General features: G+C 40.6%; 2 protein-coding genes across 2 annotated transcripts in view; one reads left to right on the forward strand and one right to left on the reverse strand.

Moving 5' to 3' along the window:
- LOC139762677 (G-patch domain and KOW motifs-containing protein-like) overlaps window positions 1-441 on the reverse strand; it is a 63,638-nt gene extending 63,197 nt beyond the window's left edge. The window contains exon 1 of the mRNA XM_071687632.1: window positions 19-441. Coding sequence (XP_071543733.1) covers window positions 19-164 — 146 coding nt within the window. The 5' untranslated portion in view covers window positions 165-441. The remainder of the gene's footprint in view (window positions 1-18) is intronic.
- A 4,440-nt stretch (window positions 442-4,881) lies between these two features.
- Window positions 4,882-22,247, forward strand: part of Sec20 (vesicle transport protein Sec20) — a 56,162-nt gene continuing 38,796 nt past the window's right edge. Inside the window, exons 1-3 of the mRNA XM_071687634.1 lie at window positions 4,882-5,023; window positions 7,215-7,333; window positions 11,668-11,781. Of these exons, the coding sequence (XP_071543735.1) occupies window positions 7,250-7,333; window positions 11,668-11,781 (198 nt within the window). The 5' untranslated portion in view covers window positions 4,882-5,023; window positions 7,215-7,249. The remainder of the gene's footprint in view (window positions 5,024-7,214; window positions 7,334-11,667; window positions 11,782-22,247) is intronic.

Consider the following 22,247-nt stretch of genomic DNA (forward strand, 5'->3'; position numbering starts at 1 on the left):
CACTAATCAGGTACATACGTTTTCAGAACATTTTCCTCAATGGATTCAATAACTTCAGTTTTTTCCTTCACTTCGGCTGGTGCGTCATTCCGAATAACTGACGGCTGCAGGGATTTCTTCTCTATAGTCTTGGAAAATGAGAGGGAGAACTTTTGGGCACACATGGTTCAAATATAATCTTGGGTGTGAGAAATTCAAATGTCTCTTTCGTGGTCTGCGAGGTGGGAATCTGAAACTTCTCCCGTGAGGTTTTTCCCTTTAAAGTTTGATCAGTTCAGATTATCAGGCCTCCATACCCATTTAATTGGCTAGTGTACTTCATATAACAATTTGTTAAGACCTGTGGCTTGTATTGTCCTTGAATACAGCCTAAACAGCTGACCGGACTGGTGTGTTTACGTTGGCTGACATGTGTGTTTACCTCGGTTATGGGCCAGAAAATGCTGTGGGTCATCATCACTTTGCTGAGGCGACGAGTGTATATATATATATATATATATATATATATATATATATATATATATACTTCCGAGAATTTTTAAATACACATATCGCGAGCTTGATTAGGTTAAACATTTTGGCATGATGCGAGCCCCGGTTGTAATTACAGATTAGTTTCAATCTTTTTTTTTCATTTGCTAAGCTTATTTGTGTAAATATATTGGCAATAAGTGTCTCATTGATAGTTCAATGGAAGATATATAACAGAGCAGTGTTTATACCGGATATTAGTGTTTAAGGTTTGACCTTCAATGTGATTACTGTATTTTTAGCGTTGCTCTTATGGTAGAAGTTACTTCTAATTTGTGTTTAATTATGAAACTAATAAAGTGACACGGAAAAAATGGTTCACAAACACAGCAGTGTTTAATTGTGTAAGGCACGGGAGGCGAGGTAGGTATTGGAACTAGTATCACAGGCTTAGAAATGTGGTAGGAATTTGTTATTGTTTCAGATTAAACCTCCCTACAACTCGGGAGGTGCGGGCTCTGTGCCCTAGGGCAACCCGCCGGTGGCGAGGGAGTAAAGCACTGGGTCTAAGGGGATGGGATTGTTATCCCACCTAACCCCCACGAGAGCCAGGTTCCCTCTGTGGTAGGAAAAGGTGGGCTCGAGTGATGTATAGGACGATGTAGGATCATGCCTTGGCAAGAGTCCCGCGGTTCTGGTGAAGTAAGAGCACATGATGTACGTAGAGCTCCTGCTGGAGGGGTAATGTGGCTCAGCCGCGGTTCCTAGAGTGAGGGACGGTGGCTGCCCTTTACACCAATGATTCAGGAGTGCCTGTTGTTACTTGCAGCTGCTTCTTATGACGGGCGGTGGCGATGTTCCCCCTTGAGTCCTGCGGAAGGTCGACGTCTGAGATGTGGTACTACAAGGAAACCTAGCCAAGATGAATTTTAGGAGTCACGTAGTGGACATCTACTGACGGAGGTAAGAGCTCCTTGAGTCTGATATCACATATCTAAAAGTCCAGGTACTTGAGTGCAGTCCTTTTGTGATAAATGGGCATATAGGCAGGGAGGTCAGGTTACGAAAGAGGTGTGGGAGTAGACTCTGTCACTAGGGGATAGACGTTGCAAATGCTTCCCATTCCTTTCTTCACTGAAGTCATAATTCATATCATGGCGTGAATGTTCCATGTGCAGTGCTCTGCAGACCTTATGCTGCAATGACAGTTAGGCGATTGGTTATGAACACCAATGTTCACAACCTCCGTCTGTCAACGTCTTTAAGTTGTGTGGTCTCACTGGGGCCTCATGCACCACCCTGGTTCAAAAGGCATAACCCCGGTTTAAAAAAGCACCACCCTGGTTTAACAGGCACCACGCAAGTGGATAATCCTGACCTGGCAAGCCAACATCCCCCGTCCCCTTCCCACCAACAGCAGTCCAGCGAGATGAGCCATCGACTTCACCCTCGTTTAGTGACCACTTCTTGAGGGACGGTAGGAGGATTGCTGTAACAAGCAGCACCATCCTCCTGCTGTAGTATCAAAGGAAGTGAGCAATGCTTCCTTCCTTCTGCAGTACAAGCAGATGACCTTAAGAACGCCTCATCCCTCCTGCAACACCACCTTGGAACCTCAACAACGCCTCCTCCTTCCTGCAGTAGCACCACGAGACAAGGTAACGACTCATTTCAAATGTAGCAGCCCTGGAGCTGCCCTTCCCTCTCTATATGTTGATGTAGTATCATTGTTTGGCTCTGTTTCTTTATCCTTATCAGTTTGCTTTCTTATTCGTGTTTCTGTATCCTGCCTGTCCTAATACTCAAGAGTGTTAGATACACCATACATTACGGAAATATTGAGCGGTTTGCAATCCTTCCTAGTTTCGGCAAAGTCCATACAGTCATTTGAAGTAAGACGATGTGTTCTAAAAAAAAAAAAGTCCAATTCTTCCGCTACGGTCACTTTGATACCATGACTCTGACTGGCAAGTGCACAACTGCTTAGACCTTAATTAGCGAGAGCTGATAGAAGACGACCTACCTGTAAGTCTATTTGTAATGTACGGGGTTGAGGAAGGAGTTTTACACCTCTTCAACACGTTCTTATCGTAAAACCTCTGAAATCCAAGGAAATCCATCACACTTGTAAAAGTATTTCTTTACCTCTTTTGTCTCAAGTTTTATGCTTAATTTTATGTCATGTCCTCGGGTTGCTTTGTCCCTACATCTCTCGAGGAATTTTTCTTTATGTACACATCCTGACGTTGAATGAAAAACTTAAATGGTTGCGAACAGGTCACCCTATACTCTTTTCTCTTCCTTGGTGGGCACACGTAGATTGAAGGCGTATAGCTTTCCCCTATAAACCCGGCTCTCTTCATTCGAGTACCATCTTTTTTAGTCTCCTCTAGACCTCCTCCACTTGTTCTTTGTTCTGCAGGAGCGGAGACCGAACATGAGAAACTTATTCTAGGTTGGCCTAATGTAAGATGTAAACATCTTTTTATTCTGACATCACCCAGCAGACAGTTTGATGTATGTCCTTTTGTTATAGGATTTACATGTTGGTCCAATGTCAACTCGCTAGTCCCTCTTACCCAGAGATTCCTGCAACTTACTTCCCACCTGGTGATATTCGTACTGAAGTCTTATTGCAACTGTAACCCATCTTTACTGCTTTGCATTCACCTATTTGTACGGGACAGGGAGGGACTTTTACACTCTTAAGGCCCCCCACTCTTGAGCATTCTTAAATTTTTGGATGCTATCTGCATTAACAATGTCCTTGATCATTCTGTTCCATTCATCTATCACTCTTTTATCATAAAAACTTTTTTTTATGTTTTTTTAAGTTTCTCAATTTCGCGTTGTGTCCTCTGGTTGCTCCATCTGTACATCTTTCTTAAGAACTGTTCTCTGTTCACGACATCGATCTGTTTTTAAAACTTAAAGGTCATGATCAGGTCACTCCTCGTTCCTCTCTCTTCCAAAGTGGGCAACTCTAAAAAAGCATTTAAGCCTTTTCCTATAATTTAGCTCTCGTATTTCTAGTCCTGACTTCCTTTGCCTTCCTCTGTACCCTCACTATGAGATTTATGTACTTCTTTGGGTGCGGTGACCAAACCTGAGAAGCATATTGACGTTTTGACCTTATTTAGGTTATGTGTGTAGGGGTTATTATGGCTTAAGGTAAACCAACTGTCACAGGAAAGTGAACCCTAGCGGAATTTCTGTGAACTACTCGCTAAATTTTTATTTATGTATTTATTTACCCCGGCCAGTTTTCTGACGTTTCATTGACCTTCATGGTATTTACTGTATTTACATTGGAGTCTGGGGTATCAGAAATTAGTGGTTATTTCATTCAAGAATGCAGGAAAACTTTTTTTTTTTTCAAAGACTAGTAAGGGTCTTTGGTTCTTTAAGAGCGTCAGACCTCAAAGTTCATTTCCGGGGAAAGCTTACTTCCTCTCCCAAGACTGAACAGGAACCGAGCACATTTCTTTTTTCTATAGAAATACCGCTGATATTGTCTCAAAGGTTGAGGTCTCAGATAACTTTCATTATATCCGAAATACCTCGAACATCCTGTTAGGATCACATGGGCCTTGCTATCCTTTGATTGGGTGGTTACCTGGTCTTTTGGCCCTTCAATTACTGATGTCATTTTTGGCATTTTTCTCAGAAAAATAGATTTCCTTGAAAACCTCATCATAAGGATTATGGTTCTTGCTAAATCCAAATCTGTTGTTGAAATATCGTTTGGGCGTCTTTATGACTTTTTTTTTTTTTATCAATTTTTAGTGTATTATCTAATCATATCAGTCGTATTTACTGAATAAGTCCTCAACGTCAGTATATGATTGAGAACCATGAAATCTAAAGTGTTACAGATAATTCAAACAACATACACTTTCGCTATGGTTATGGCCTATTTCCATGCTGTATTTGGTTGGCTGTTAGGGATTAAGGGCTATTAATTAAATGGTTCGGTCGTTAAGGCCGTCATCGTTTGTCTTCATCCACCAAAGTGTGTTATTGATTGTTAAAACCACAAACAGGGGCACCCCCATCCCATGTTCTGTGTTAGATGATTCAAATCAAACCTATTAGAAGTTAAATGAGAAAGTTCCTGCTATTACTTATTTTGTTTCAGTCCTAGATGAAGGTGTATGCAGCATTGAAGATATTAATTTATTTTCTAGCTCTATAAAGGGTATACCACAAATTTTATTTGTCTTTTTACACCAGTAATGTCCTTAAAGTCAAAAAGAAGTGTGTTAGGCATTTTGTATTCATCGGGGTAAGATTCTTTTTTTTTTTTTTAACTTTCTCCATCATTAAGCAGTCTGCTGGGACAAAATCCTTAATATATGCGTGTAGGATTTCTCTTAGTTTGACATTAGAGTGGCTAAGAGCAGTCTTTTCATTGTTTTATTTTATTTAGAGAGAAATGGAAAGGTGGAGCAACGCCATTAGAATATCCTCAAGCGAGCACAACAGCTGACTGTCAAGTTGGAGGGGGGTTACGTTAAGTAACTAGAACCTTCCTTTTTTTTCCTTTAAAACCGTAAGTTCTATGCGTATCTCACATTGGACCTTTCCATGAGTAAATTCACTGATTAGTTGGACACACTCTTTTAGTCATTTAGGAATTTGTTTTACCTGGATCACAGGTGAAATAATGGTTCGTCTGGAGTTGCAGTGATTGTTTTTACCTCGCTTTGGGGACAAATTTTGGCTGAAGACATTTATCTATAACACTTAATCTTCGTCTTCTTCTTATTATTCTTCTTCAGTGTCTTCCTGATATTGTAGGCTTAGTCAGATCACTACATTTAATTGGTTATTGTCCAGATTAACATGGGGCTCAACACTTTACCGTGCTTATTTTGAAGCTCCATATCCTTTACCCTATTGTCCAGTTGGCCTGCATGGATTTCTCAGTGGCTTTTGTTTGGCCTTGATTATATGTTCTATCATGTACCTAACCAGTGACAGGACTTGTTACATGTTTCATCCCACAGATGTGATGCATAGCCATAAGTGTAATGCAAAGTTAACTAACCCCACTACCTTAATTAAACATATATGATTATTCTAAAGTAACCTGAGGTAATAGCGTAGGTTAGGGCATCCTAACCTAGAACTGCCAATATAGACAGATTTCATATATGTTGAATGGGTCACTTACATAAGCTGTCACATAGAAAATTTCCTTAAGCCATCGAGCATATAGCTCCCTGCTGCATTTAAAGTTTTTAACCATTTTCTATAGATAAGCTTATTGTCTCTGTTCTTGGTCGAAAATGAATGGAATTATCATTAGAAGACTTAAGACGGTTTATACAGTTCATGTATACGTTTCAGAGATAACTTTATGCTTCTCTAACTACAAGAACCATAACTTTCCTGCAATTCATGATGGGTTGCATTTGTCCAGAATAGCTTTGCCTTGCTTTGAGCTTTAAATCTTGCTTAATTTTGCTCTACTTTGATAGTTTCATGCGTAGAGAACACAATAACAGCTGAATAGCTTGATGTAGAGCATTAGACTCTGATAAATTGTTAGATGGTTGTGCATATCAGAAAATGAGGTAAATTGTAAAATACCAGTAGAATATATAGAAAGTCTCATTTAGTAGCAAAAATTATGGTAAAAAATGTAATGTGTAATTCTTTTCATACTGGCAGTGCATTTTCACGAGTGTGACTGGTTTACTTCAGCTAGATTATTAGTAATCAATATAAAGCTTGAACAGCAAGAAGGTTTATTGAGGTTTTTCTTGGCTTTGATGATTTTTATAAATATATTGCCAATCAGATTAAGGTTGTTCTCAGATTTTCTTGGACATAGTACTGTTGTTCCTTTTCTTTCTAAAGTATAATGGTCCAAATTGTGCTTTGTTCGTATTTCTTTAATTACAGTAAACTGTATAAAGCACTTGAATTATGAGTAGCCACCATTTCCCCAAAGATGGTTTTGATATGGAGCTAAACTCATGAATTACTGATGGTTAGAGAAATGTATAATTTTATTTGTTTCCTCCTAGATATCACGTGGTTTTTTTAGTGTTGTGTTTTGACATTGTGTCACATTGGCAGTACATTTTCATGAATATAACAGGTAAATTTTAACCTCTTACACAACCCTCCTCTCTATCAGTTAAAACAGATATCTGAAAGGTAAAATGGACCTCCTCAGTTATTTCTATGATCACAATATATTTTATACAGAAACGAAACATGAATTGCCATATACCAAAGAGAGTTTTGATGTGTTGTTAAAATGTACTCGACTCAATTAACTTGATAACTGATTTTCTTATGGTTATTTTGATTGGTCAGATACAACCGCTCTTTATTATTGGATTTATCAACTTTTTAGGAGTAAAGTGATAATATAGAGATGCATTGAAACAGCATCTCTGGTTAGTGAAAAGATCAATTTTAATTTCACTAAGTCTACAGAGCATAATGTATCAGTTACCCAATGCAACAGAAGGATTAATATGTGGCATTTATGGATCTGGAGAAAGCACAGGTACCTTGTGGAAGGTCTGTAGATGATATGATGTGGGAGAGAGGCTACCAGAAGCAGTAAGAAGTTTTTATTGAGCATGAGGCATCTGTGCATGTAGAAAGAGAGGAAAGTGAGTGGTTCCAGATGAAAGTTGGTCTACAGCAGGGTTGTGTGATGTCACATGGCTATATGATATAAATTCTTTGACTATATTCTTAATGATAACATTTTTTTTCAGAGTGTAGCTGCTAGCCTTAGGCAGTTGATTGCATTATGCCACAAGATGATCAAGTATACGTCAGTGTGATAAAGCAAGATATTGTGAAATATGATGTCACTGTGAAGAGCCTGGTACAGGTGAGTCTCCTGCTTGTTACTAGGCGATCCTGTAAGTATAATGGAAATTATGCATTAGTGAATAGATTCATTTATATTCATTTAATATACTTTGTCACTCTCTCCTGCGTTAGTGAGGTAGCGAAATAGATTTATAAAAGAATTTATTTTTAAACCTATGAACAAAATCCTGTTAGCATTATAGCAAACACTTGCAAGGAGTCAGAATACTGTTTTACTACTGAAAGTAGGGTGCATCTGTGAGGATATCCTCCGCTTCCAACCCCACAGTATCATTAAGACCAACTAATGTTTATTCATGGAGATTCAAGAACCAAGCAGCTACCTGTGACATCATGATATGGGAGTGAGATAGTGCCTTCTTGCACTCAATCCACATCTTCCTTATCCTTCTGCAGTGTAAACAGTCAAAAAAGTATATTTATGGATTTGGTCCAATTAATGCCCAACTAAGCAATAAAACTCTTGCTGTCTTGGCTGGGTTGGTAAGTGTGAATTGGAGAACATTTCTTAACAATTATGGTAGTTCCTCTTTTTAGTAAAAACTGTCAAAATGTGAAATGAATATGTTGCATTATACCTATGTGAAAACAGTATATAAATGATTGCATATAATGTTTAACCCACATAGAGAGATATAGTATCAATGTCAGGGGATGAATTGCCATATGGAAGCAGAACAAATCACAGTATGTGAGAATATATCACATACAAATATTTTTGATGTTTGTAATTATATTTAGTATGATTGTTACATGCCTTATATTGTGAAACAAGACATGAAATTTTCCTTTTCCATCGTATTCAAAATATACCGTCCTTGAATTGTTGCTGTGTACATTTTAGTTATGTGCATGGTAAACTATTGAGATGATATCATTACTATCTGCCATGGTCGTATCTTTCACCATGTAAATGTCACAGCCCATGCGTGGAGCTTTTATAGAGGCAGGGATGGTTACACCAAGTATTATTATGATAAAAGTGGTTGTTCAGTATTGTTTACCTTATAGATAAATTAATAAACTTGTACATTCAGTCAGTATATAATTCACACAAGACAGGATTGGGTTTTGTCAAGATGATATTATGTGCATTCAAGGCAGTGAAAATACAGTTAAACAAGAACTGCTTAGCTCCCATGCATAACTGCTTCGTCTGCTCCCTAAATTATACTTTTTTTATTTCCATTTCTCTTCTATAATCTCCTAGTAACATTTGGCATTAGATTTCATAAGTCACCAGTATTCTTTCAGGATTTCTTATTCCTTAGCATGAATGACAGTCAAGATGAGATTATGTGACAGTAAAGTCTCCATAACTAAAGAACTCTAATGCTGCTTCTTAGTCTTTCATGCCTCACGCTTAACAGGCCATTGGCAAACGGCAAGTCTAGCACAGTGTTTGCAGAGGCCCCTACCTGATGTTCCTAATGACTCTTTTTATCTAATGCTCCTACCTACTACTTCTACCTAATGTTTCTGCCTTAATGTTCCTACCTACTGCTACTATTTACTGCTCATACCATTGGGGAAGAGCAGTGTGGTTTCAGAAGTGTTAGAGGATGTGTGGATCAGGTGTTTGCTTTGAGGAATGCATGTGAGAAATACTTAGAAAAGCAAAAGGATTTGTATATAGCATTTATGGATTTGGAGAAGGCATATGATAGAGTTGATAGAGATGCTCTGTGGAAGGTATTAAGAATATATGGTGTGGGAGGCAAGTTGTTAGAAGCAGTGAAAAGTTTTTATCGAGGATGTAAGGCATGTGTACGTGTAGGAAGAGAAGAAAGTGATTGGTTCTCAGTGAATGTAGGTTTGCGGCAGGGGTGTGTGATGTCTCCATGGTTGTTTAATTTGTTTATGGATGGGGTTGTTAGGGAGGTGAATGCAAGAGTTTTGGAAAGAGGGGCAAGTATGCAGTCTGTTGTGGATGAGAGGGCTTGGGAAGTGAGTCAGTTGTTGTTTGCTGATGATACAGTGCTGGTGGCTGAATCATGTGAGAAACTGCAGAAGCTTGTGACTGAGTTTGGTAAAGTGTGTGAAAGAAGAAAGTTGAGAGTAAATGTGAATAAGAGCAAGGTTATTAGGTACAGTAGGGTTGAGGGTCAAGTCAGTTGGGAGGTAAGTTTGAATGGAGAAAACTGGAGGAAGTGAAGTGTTTTAGATATCTGGGAGTGGATTTGGCAGTGGATGGAACCATGGAAGCGGAAGTGAATCATAGGGTGGGGGAGGGGGCAAAAATTCTGGGAGCCTTGAAGAATGTGTGGAAGTCGAGAACATTATCTTGGAAAGCAAAAATGGGTATGTTTGAAGGAATAGTGGTTCCAACAATGTTGTATGGTTGCGAGGATAGAGTTGTATGGATAGAGTTGTGCGCAGGAGGGTGGATGTGCTGGAAATGAGATGTTTGAGGACAATATGTGGTGTGAGGTGGTTTGATCGAGTAAGTAATGTAAGGGTAAGAGAGATGTGTGGTATAAAAAGAGTGTGGTTGAGAGAGCAGAAGAGGGTGTTTTGAAATGGTTTGGTCACATGGAGAGAGTGTGTGAGGAAAGATTGACAAGGAGGATATATGTGTCAGAGGTGGAGGGAACAAGGAGAAGTGGGAGACCAAATTGGAGGTGGAAAGATGGAGTGAAAAAGATTTTGAGTGATTGGGGCCTGAACATGCAGGAGGGTGAAAGGCGTGCAAGGAATAGAGTAAATTGGAACGATGTGGTATACTGGGGTTGACGTGCTGTCAGTGGATTGAAGCAAGGCATGTGAAGCGTCTGGGGTAAACCATGGAAAGTTCTGTGGGGCCTGGATGTGGAAAGGGAGCTGTGGTTTCGGTGCATTATTACATGACAGCTAGAGACTGAGTGTGAACGAATGGGGCCTATGTTGTCTTTTCCTAGTGCTACCTCGCACACATGAGGGGGGAGGGGGTTGTTATTTCATGTGTGGCGGGGTGGCGATGGCATTGAATAAAGGCAGACAGTATGAATTATGTACACGTGTATATATGTATATGTCTGTGTGTGTATATTTATATGTATACGTTGTGATGTATAGGTATGTATATTTGCGTGTGTGGACATGTATGTATATACCTGTGTATGTGGGTGGGTTGGGCCATTCTTTCATCTGTTTCCTTGTGCTACCTCGCTAACGCGGGAGATAGCGACAAAGCAAAATAAATAAATATAAATAATACCATTTTGCCATAAGGCAGGGCTAGCTCAGTGCAGGAAGATGTCGTTATAAAGAATGAGCTGTGTGAGTTAAGTTTTGTCAAGTGTTACATATTAGAAGAAGAGATTGTGTATGTTTGTGGCCAGAATGCCAGTACTCCATGTTTTAGTGAGGCAGAAAGAGAAGACAGCTACTTGGGTCAGAGGAGTGCAACTTGACAACTATAAAGTGCTGGCTCACTATCTCTCCTGATAACCAGGCAAGTAGTACTGTTATGGAAATGTCATTAGTAATCCATATCTAACCATATCTGGAAAGCAGGGCTACCAGTGTATGGCTAGACCCTAGTGCATTTGTCCAATGCTGTCATCCATTATGTCATGTTGTTTGACACAGAACCATAAAGATACATTGTTGATTGTACATACACCTGTTGTGTGTTGCATTTGTCTATTAGGAGTGTTTCCATCTTTTTGTTTCACTTCTGGCAATCAGAGGTATCAAACCTGTATATTTTATTTCATTTGCGTTATATAACGTCAATTATGATGTTCCAATCAGGACCGAATTTCTTGAGGTAATCATCCAGTGCCCCCTTTTGCACTTTATGAACAGGTAATTTTAAATGAACACTGTATGAAATAGAAAGATGTTCAATAATAAGCAGCTTGCATCCTAATGAAAAAATAAAAACTAATGTAATTCTTACCTTGGACCTATATTTTCCAAATATATAGAGAGTAACCATTCTGCCCAATGTTTTACAGGTTGACATTAACTGTGACATGTTCATGATGAATTACAAGACCATGACGGATAGTAATGTATCATGGTTAGAGAGAGTTTTTAATAGAAGTGGAAGTGAGATCAGCCATAGAACTGAAAATTGAAAATATAGTGTGTGGGTGGGATAATGAGTAAGATGCAGGTTGGAGGTGAAACTGCATTTTATATGGAAAGTCTGGATGATAGCAAGGAAAAATGTTCCTGTGCCATGAGAGAGAATTAAGACAGTTATTGATCCCCTATATCAATGTGGTAAAGCTCATGCTTGTTAGCTTTTCTGAAAATGGTGTCTGAAAATAAGCTTTTTGTTTTTGTTTGAAGTAGATTTTTAACTTAGCAACTAAAAGTGTAATCCTTACAAAACATTTTCAGGAAATACGTGAACATGATGGGTCACAGGCTGAGTTGGATGAAATTGCATCATTGGTTCGTTCTCGCATAAGTCAGCTTCGAGAGAAAATTGAAGAACTGAAGCACTTAGCCCAGGTTTGTGTACTTTTGAATATAATCATAATTCCGTAAGTATCCAGATATGTCAGCATATGTTGTTTTGAATATGATTTTTCATACCTGGCAAGGATATACCACTCAATCATACATCTTTGGGACTACTATACATTGAATGGTACCTGTTTTTGCCCTCTCGGATAACAAACTCTCTTTCCATGCATTCTTCAGTGCTCCCAGAACTTTTGCCCCCTCACTTACCCCAAGACTCACTTCTGCTTCCAGGGTTCCATTTTGCTGGTGTGTCCACTCCAAGGTATCTAAAATACTTCACTTCCTCCAAATTTCCCCCATTCGTAGTCACACCTTAACTAACCTGTCCCTTTACCCTGCTGAACAAAAGAGTCTTGTTTTTATTCAGATTTCCTTTTGGATTCCTTCTTTCACACATTCTTCCAAAGTCAGTCACCAACTTCTGGAGTTTCTCACCTGAATCTGCCAGTAGTGCTGTGACAGCAGCAAACAATAACTGACTCACTTTCCAGGCCTCATCACCTCCTGCAGACTACGTATTTGCCCTTCTCCAAAACTCTTGCATTTACCTCCCTTACCATCACATCTATAAACAAATTAAACAGCTGTGGTAACATGACACACCCCTACCACAGACCCACCTTCCTGAATCCACTCACATGTACCTCATTATGCACATGCTTTACTCTCCAGATAGAAACTTCTCTGCTTTTAGCTTCTAATAGCTTTACTCCCACACTCTTGTTTTGTAAAAGCTTCCAAAATGCATCTCTATTAACCCTGTCATATGCCATAACCAGATCCATAAATGCCACATACAGATCCTTCTGTCTCTCCAAGCATTTCTCGTAAAGCAAACGTTTCTGAAACCACATTGTTCCTCTCCAGTCTGATGATCCTCTCGGTGGCCACTCTTCTGATCAACTTACAAGGTACACTCAACAAACTTACAGCTTTGTAATTCAAACATTCTACTTAGTCCCTCATTATACAATGGCACTGTACATGCATTTTGCAAATCCTCAGGCATCTCACCTGATTCACACTTGTCATTTTTACACCTTCCTAAAATGCTGATATAAGTTTATTACAAGAAAATTTTCTCAGTCTGCAAAAGCATATCAATTTGTTTCATTGAATACATTTCCTGTGATATTTGTGATCAACTGTTATGGTATTAGATATCATTTCAGTTTTTCAAAAATGGTCACAGGTCTCGAAATAAGCTTACTTCAGTACAATAGCTGTATTTCAGTTTAATGAGGAGTTGGCTAATTTTGGTGTTTTTTGTTTTAATATTTAGCTTATGTCTGGGGGCTACACAAAGCAACAGGGCCCCAAAACAGCCTCACTACACTTCTAGGGGGGACACAAGTTTTGGTTGTCAGACTTGTGATTTCTCATTTAATATTCACAAAATGAATTACAAAGCTATTGACGTTTGTGTAAATAAATTATACATTTCCTTTTTTCCATAGCCAGAGGTTGAACCATTATGTGACATTCTTTTTTTTCATTCATTTCAAGCTAGAAGTTTCAGTTTTCTAAATTGTTTCTTACATTTCTCATATGTATATATATGTATGTGTGGGTGTGTTTATATGTGCGTATGTATGTGTATGTGTGTGTATGTGTATATGTATGTATATATGTATATTATTCCTTGGGATAGGGGTGAAAGAATACTTCCCACGTATTCCTCGCGTGTCGTAGAAAGCGACTAGAGGGGACGGGAGCGGGGGGCCAGAAATCCTCCCCTCCTTGTATTAACTTTCTAAAATGGGAAACAGAAGAAGGAGTCACGCGGGGAGTGCTCATCCTCCTCGAAGGCTCAGAGTGGGGTGCCTAAATGTGTGCGGATGTAACCAAGATGTGAAAAAAGGAGAGATAGGTAGTATGTTTGAGGAAAGGAACCTGGATGTTTTGGCTCTGAGTGAAACGAAGCTCAAGGGTAAAGGGGAAGAGTGGTTTGGGAATGTCTGGGGAGTAAAGTCAGGGGTTAGTGAGAGGACAAGAGCAAGGGAAGGAGTAGCAATACTCCTGAAACAGGAGTTGTGGGAGTATGTGATAGAGTGTAAGAAAGTAAATTCTCGATTAATATGGGTAAAACTGAAAGTTGATGGAGAGAGGTGGGTGATTATTGGTGCATATGCACCTGGGCATGAGAAGAAAGATCAAGAGAGGCAAGTGTTTTGGGAGCAGCTGAATGAGTGTGTTAGTGGTTTTGATGCACGAGACCGGGTCATAGTGATGGGTGATTTGAATGCAAAGGTGAGTAATTTGGCAGTTGAGGGAATAATTGGTATACATGGGGTGTTCAGTGTTGTAAATGGAAATGGTGAAGAGCTTGTAGATTTATGTGCTGAAAAAGGACTGATGATTGGGAATACCTGGTTTAAAAAGCGAGATATACATAAGTATACTTATGTAAGTAGGAGAGATGGCCAGAGAGCGTTATTGGATTACGTGTTAATTGACAGGCGTGCGAAAGAGAGACTTTTGGATGTTAATGTGCTGAGAGGTGCAACTGGAGGGATGTCTGATCATTATCTTGTGGAGGCTAAGGTGAAGGTTTGTATGGGTTTTCAGAAAAGAAGAGTGAATGTTGGGGTGAAGAGGGTGGTGAGAGTAAGTGAGCTTGAGAAGGAGACCTGTGTGAGGAAGTATCAGGAGAGACTGAGTACAGAATGGAAAAAGGTAAGAACAATGGAAGTAAGGGGAGTGGGGGAGGAATGGGATGTATTTAGGGAATCAGTGATGGATTGCGCAAAAGATGCTTGTGGCATGAGAAGAGTGGGAGGTGGGTTGATTAGGAAGGGTAGTGAGTGGTGGGATGAAGAAGTAAGAGTATTAGTGAAAGAGAAGAGAGAGGCATTTGGACGATTTTTGCAGGGAAAAAATGCAATTGAGTGGGAGATGTATAAAAGAAAGAGACAGGAGGTCAAGAGAAAGGTGCAAGAGGTGAAAAAAAGGGCAAATGAGAGTTGGGGTGAGAGAGTATCATTAAATTTTAGGGAGAATAAAAAGATGTTCTGGAAGGAGGTAAATAAAGTGCGTAAGACAAGGGAGCAAATGGGAACTTCAGTGAAGGGCGCAAATGGGGAGGTGATAACAAGTAGTGGTGATGTGAGAAGGAGATGGAGTGAGTATTTTGAAGGTTTGTTGAATGTGTTTGATGATAGAGTGGCAGATATAGGATGTTTTGGTCGAGGTGGTGTGCAAAGTGAGAGGGTTAGGGAAAATGATTTGGTAAACAGAGAAGAGGTAGTGAAAGCTTTGCGGAAGATGAAAGCCGGCAAGGCAGCGGGTTTGGATGGTATTGCAGTGGAATTTATTAAAAAAGGGGGTGACTGTATTGTTGACTGGTTGGTAAGGTTATTTAATGTATGTATGACTCATGGTGAGGTGCCTGAGGATTGGCGGAATGCTTGCATTGTGCCATTGTACAAAGGCAAAGGGGATAAGAGTGAGTGCTCAAATTACAGAGGTATAAGTTTGTTGAGTATTCCTGGTAAATTATATGGGAGGGTATTGATTGAGAGGGTGAAGGCATGTACAGAGCATCAGATTGGGGAAGAGCAGTGTGGTTTCAGAAGTGGTAGAGGATGTGTGGATCAGGTGTTTGCTTTGAAGAATGTATGTGAGAAATACTTAGAAAAGCAAATGGATTTGTATGTAGCATTTATGGATCTGGAGAAGGCATATGATAGAGTTGATAGAGATGCTCTGTGGAAGGTATTAAGAATATATGGTGTGGGAGGAAAGTTGTTAGAAGCAGTGAAAAGTTTTTATCGAGGATGTAAGGCATGTGTGCGTGTAGGAAGAGAGGAAAGTGATTGGTTCTCAGTGAATGTAGGTTTGCGGCAGGGGTGTGTGATGTCTCCATGGTTGTTTAATTTGTTTATGGATGGGGTTGTTAGGGAGGTAAATGCAAGAGTTTTGGAAAGAGGGGCAAGTATGAAGTCTGTTGTGGATGAGAGAGCTTGGGAAGTGAGTCAGTTGTTGTTCGCTGATGATACAGCGCTGGTGGCTGATTCATGTGAGAAACTGCAGAAGCTGGTGACTGAGTTTGGAAAAGTGTGTGGAAGAAGAAAGTTAAGAGTAAATGTGAATAAGAGCAAGGTTATTAGGTACAGTAGGGTTGAGGGTCAAGTCAATTGGGAGGTGAGTTTGAATGGAGAAAAACTGGAGGAAGTGAAGTGTTTTAGATATCTGGGAGTGGATCTGGCAGCGGATGGAACCATGGAAGCGGAAGTGGATCATAGGGTGGGGGAGGGGGCGAAAATCCTGGGGGCCTTGGAGAATGTGTGGAAGTCGAGAACATTATCTCGGCAAGGAAAAATGGGTATGTTTGAAGGAATAGTGGTTCCAACAATGTTGTATGGTTGCGAGGCGTGGGCTATGGATAGAGTTGTGCCCAGGAGGATGGATGTGCTGGAAATGAGATGTTTGAGGACAATGTGTGGTGTGAGGTGGTTTGATCGAGTGAGTAACGTAAGGGTAAGAGAGATGTGTGGAAATAAAAAGAGCGTGGTTGAGAGAGCAGAAGAGGGTGTTTTGAAGTGGTTTGGGCACATGGAGAGGATGAGTGAGGAAAGATTGACCAAGAGGATATATTTGTCGGAGGTGGAGGGAACAAGGAGAAGAGGGAGACCAAATTGGAGGTGGAAAGATGGAGTGAAAAAGATTTTGTGTGATAGGGGCCTGAACATGCAGGAGGGTGAAAGGAGGGCAAGGAATAGAGTGAATTGGAGCGATGTGGTATACCGGGGTTGACGTGCTGTCAGTGGATTGAAGCAAGGCATGTGAAGCGTCTGGGGTAAACCATGGAAAGCTGTGTAGGTATGTATATTTGCGTGTGTGGACGTATGTATGTACATGTGTATGGGGGGGGGGTTGGGCCATTTCTTTCGTCTGTTTCCTTGCGCTACCTCGCAAACGCGGGAGACAGCGACAAAGTATAATGAAAATATAAATAATATATGAAAAGGCTATTCCCTTGAAGTGCTGATTTAGGCAGCCTTGAGTGTAATTATTGCCATTTGTAAAGGAGATATTTCAAGGATCATAAAAACATTTAAGTAATATTAGAGTTTTCTAGAAGTATTAGAAAGCAATTTTAAAGATTTAGGTGGGCAAAATCTGGTAACTGTGATATAATTAAACAGTGCGCCCAGCCTCCAACCTTTAAGCCCTAATCTCATCTATGTGTAGTTGATTGTTGAGTGTTTTCACCGATAATGATACATGATTTGGATGCCAAAGCATCAAGAAAGCTATTGAACCACTTAAAGTCCCACAAGGTTATCCTTTAAACTGTATATAACCTGCACAGTTTCAAAGATATTCATGTAACAGTGAAAGAAATCACTTCAAAAGTATGTTTTGTATTCTACTTTCAGTGTAATAATTCGTGAAAAATATTAGATGTGTCAGCACATTGCACCAAAAATTGCAGAAGTGCGGCTTAAGCAGATGAGTTTACACTGCACGTTTTATCAGTGTGACTTCCACAGGGATTGACTGCATTAAATGGTTATTTTGAAGATATTATGAAGAAAACTTTTTGCAACCTGGGAGTGGACATGGTAACAAATGGAACCTTAGAAGAAAAAATAGGTTATAGGTGGGTGAGTGGGCAGAGGTTATAGGAGTGCTGCAGAATTTATGGAAAGAGGTAACGTTATGTGGGAGGTCAAAAACTGGAAATGATTGAAGGTATAGTACTCCTACCAATGTTATATGGATGCAAAACATGGGCTATAGACAAGGTTATGTGGAGGAAGATGGACATTTTGGAAATGAAACATTTTAGGATATGGCGTGAGGTGGTTTGATTGTTTAAATAATGAAAGGGTAAGAGAGATGTATGGTAATTTAAAGAGTGTGGTTGAGAGAGCTGAAGATAGTGTGTTGAACATATGGAGATAATGAAATGAGAAAGGTTGACAAAGATGTATGTGTCAGAAGTAGAAGGACCAAAGAGAAAGGCAGAACAAATTGCAGATGGTTTTGCTTAGAGTTGTGGTTTCAGTGCACTACACATGATAGATAGAGAATAGATATGAGGGGATTTAGCCTTTTTCCGTCTGTTTGTAGCACTACCTTGCTTTTGTGGGAAACAGCGATCAAGTATTAAAAAAATGAAGAATACTAAGTATTGGATTATAAGTTATGGATATATTTCTGTAGCATGGGCTATAGATAGGGCTGTACAGGTGAGAATGGATGTGTTGGAAATGAAATGTTTGAGGACAACATGTGGTGTGAGACAGTTTGATTGAGTAAGTAATGAAAGGATAAGAGAGATGTGTGGTAATAAAAAGATTATGGTTGAGAGAGCAGGAGAGGGTGTGTTGAAATGATTTGTACATATGGAAAGAATGATTGAGGAAAGGTTGACAAAGAGGATATATATGTCAGAGTTGGAGGGAACAAGGAGAAGTGGGAGACCAAGTTGGAGGTGGAAGGATGAGTGAAAGAGATTTTTAGTGATTGGGGCCTGAACATACAGGAGGATGAGAGGCATGCAAGGAACATAGTGAATTGGAACGATGTCCATTGACATGCTGTCAGTGGACTGAAACGGAGTATTTGAAATGTCTGGGATAAACCATTTGGAGACTGAATGTGACCAAATGTAAAATTGTTGGAACCACTATTCCTTCAAACATACCCATTTTTGCTTTCCGAGATAATGTTCTAGACTTCCACACATTCTTCAACACTCTCAGAACTTTCGCCCCCTCCCCCACCCTATGATTCACTTCCGCTTCCATGGTTCCATCCAATGCCAAATCCACTCCCAGATATCTAAAACACTTCATTTCCTCCAGTTTTTCTCCATTCAAGCTTGCCTTCCAGTTGACTTGTCCCTCAACCCTACTGTACCTAATAACCTTGCTCTTATTCACATTTGCTCTCAGCTTTCTTCTTTCACACACTTTACCAAACTCAGTCACCAGCTTCTGCAGTTTCTCACATGAATCAACCACCAGCGCTGTATCATCAGTGAACAACAACTGACTCACTTCCCAAGCTCTCTCATCCACAACAGACTTCATACTTGCCCCTCTTTCCAAAACTCTTGCATTCACCTCCCTAACAACCCCATCCATAAACATCTTTTTTCTTCTTTCAAACTATTCGCCGTTTCCCGCGTTAGCGAGGTAGCGTTAAGAACAGAGGACTGGGCCTTTGAGGGAATATCCTCACATGGCCCCCTTCTCTGTTCCTTCTTTTGGAAAATGAAAAAAAACAAGAGGGGAGGATTTCCAGCCCCCCGCTACCTCCCCTTTTAGTTGCCTTCTACGACACGTAGGGAATACGTGGGAAGTATTCTTGCTCCCCTATCCCCAGGGATGATCCATAAATATATTATATTTTTTTATTTTGCGTTGTCACTGTCTCCCGCGTTAGTGAGTTAGCGCAAGGAAACAGACGAAAGAATGGCCCAACCCACCCACATACACATGTATATACATACATGTCCACACACGCAAATATACATACCTATACATGTCAACATATACATTTTTATATTATTTTTTATTATACTTTGTCGCTGTCTCCCGCGTTTGTGAAGTAGCGCAAGGAAACAGATGAAAGAAATGGCCCAACCCCCCCCTCCATACACATGTATATACATACGTCCACACACGCAAATATACATACCTACACAGCTTTCCATGGTTTACCCCAGACGCTTCACATGCCTTGATTCAATCCACTGACAGCACGTCAACCCCGGTATACCACATCGCTCCAATTCACTCTATTCCTTGCCCTCCTTTCACCCTCCTGCATGTTCAGGCCCCGATCACACAAAATCTTTTTCACTCCATCTTTCCACCTCCAATTTGGTCTCCCTCTTCTCCTCGTTCCCTCCACCTCCGACACATATATCCTCTTGGTCAATCTTTCCTCACTCATTCTCTCCATGTGACCAAACCACTTCAAAACACCCTCTTCTGCTCTCTCAACCACGCTCTTTTTATTTCCACACATCTCTCTTACCCTTACGTTACTCACTCGATCAAACCACCTCACACCACACATTGTCCTCAAACATCTCATTTCCAGCACATCCATCCTCCTGCGCACAACTCTATCCATAGCCCACGCCTCGCAACCATACAACATTGTTGGAACCACTATTCCTTCAAACATACCCATTTTTGCTTTCCGAGATAATGTTCTCGACTTCCACACATTCTTCAAGGCCCCCAGAATTTTCGCCCCCTCCCCCACCCTATGATCCACTTCCGCTTCCATGGTTCCATCCGCTGCCAGATCCACTCCCAGATATCTAAAACACTTCACTTCCTCCAGTTTTTCTCCATTCAAACTCACCTCCCAATTGACTTGACCCTCAACCCTACTTTACCTAATAACCTTGCTCTTATTCACATTTACTCTTAACTTTCTTCATCCGCACACTTTATCAAACTCAGTCACCAGCTTCTGCAGTTTCTCACATGAATCAGCCACCAGCGCTGTATCATCAGCGAACAACAACTGACTCACTTCCCAAGCTCTCTCATCCCCAACAGACTTCATACTTGCCCCTCTTTCCAAAACTCTTGCATTTACCTCCCTAACAACCCCATCCATAAACAAATTAAACAACCATGGAGACATCACACACCCCTGCCGCAAACCTACATTCACTGAGAACCAATCACTTTCCTCTCTTCCTACACGTACACATGCCTTACATCCTCGATAAAAACTTTTCACTGCTTCTAACAACTTGCCTCCCACACCATATATTCTTAATACCTTCCACAGAGCATCTCTATCAACTCTATCATATGCCTTCTCCAGATCCATAAATGCTACATACAAATCCATTTGCTTTTCTAAGTATTTCTCACATGCATTCCTCAAAGCAAACACCTGATCCACACATCCTCTACCACTTCTGAACATATATATATATATATATATATACACACTCAGACATATACATATATAAACATGTACATAATGCATACTATTATTATATATTTTTTATTATACTTTGTCGCTGTCTCCCGCGTTTGCGAGGTAGCGCAAGGAAACAGACGAAAGAAATGGCCCAACCCCCCCATACACATGTATATACATACGTCCACACACGCAAATATACATACCTACACAGCTTTCCATGGTTTACCCCAGACGCTTCACATGCCTTGATTCAATCCACTGACAGCACGTCAACCCCGGTATACCACCTCGCTCCAATTCACTCTATTCCTTTCCCTCCTTTCACCCTCCTGCATGTTCAGGCCCCGATCACACAAAATCTTTTTCACTCCATCTTTCCACCTCCAATTTGGTCTCCCTCTTCTCCTTGTTCCCTCCACCTCCGACACATATATCCTCTTGGTCAATCTTTCCTCACTCATCCTCTCCATGTGCCCAAACCACTTCAAAACACCCTCTTCTGCTCTCTCAACCACGCTCTTTTTATTTCCACACATCTCTCTTACCCTTACGTTACTCACTCGATCAAACCACCTCACACCACACATTGTCCTCAAACATCTCATTTCCAGCACATCCATCCTCCTGCGCACAACTCTATCCATAGCCCACGCCTCACAACCATACAACATTGTTGGAACCACTATTCCTTCAAACATACCCATTTTTGCTTTCCGAGATAATGTTCTCGACTTCCACACATTCTTCAAGGCCCCCAGGATTTTCGCCCCCTCCCCCACCCTATGATCCACTTCCGCTTCCATGGTTCCATCCGCTGCCAGATCCACTCCCAGATATCTAAAACACTTCACTTCCTCCAGTTTTTCTCCATTCAAACTCACCTCCCAATTGACTTGACCTGCATACTGTCTGCCTTTATTCATTCCCATCACCACCCCGCCACACATGGAATAACAACCCCCTCCCCCCTCATGTGTGTGAGGTAGCGCAAGGAAAAGACAACAAAGGCCCCATTCGTTCACACTCAGTCTCTAGCTGTCATGTAATAATGCACCGAAACCACAGCTCCCTTTCCACATCCAGGCCCCACAGAACTTTCCATGGTTTACCCCAGACGCTTCACATGCCCTGGTTCAATCCATTGACAGCATGTCGACCCCGGTATACCACATCGTTCCAATTCACTCTATTCCTTACATGCCTTTCACCCTCCTGCATGTTCAGGCCCTGATCACTCAAAATCTTTTTCACTCCATCTTTCCACCTCCAATTTGGTCTCCCACTTCTCATTCCCTCCACCTCTGATGCATATATCCTCTTGGTCAATCTTTCCTCACTCATTCTCTCCATGTGACCAAACCATTTCAAAACACCCTCTTCTGCTCTCTCAACCACACTCTTTTTATTACCACACATCTCTCTTACCCTTACATTACTTACTCGATCAAACCACCTCACACCACATATTGTCCTCAAACATCTCATTTCCAGCATATCCACCCTCCTCCGCACAACTCTATCCTCGCAACCATACAACATTG

This window comes from Panulirus ornatus, chromosome 44 (genome assembly GCF_036320965.1).
Source record: "Panulirus ornatus isolate Po-2019 chromosome 44, ASM3632096v1, whole genome shotgun sequence".
NCBI lineage: Eukaryota > Metazoa > Arthropoda > Malacostraca > Decapoda > Palinuridae > Panulirus > Panulirus ornatus.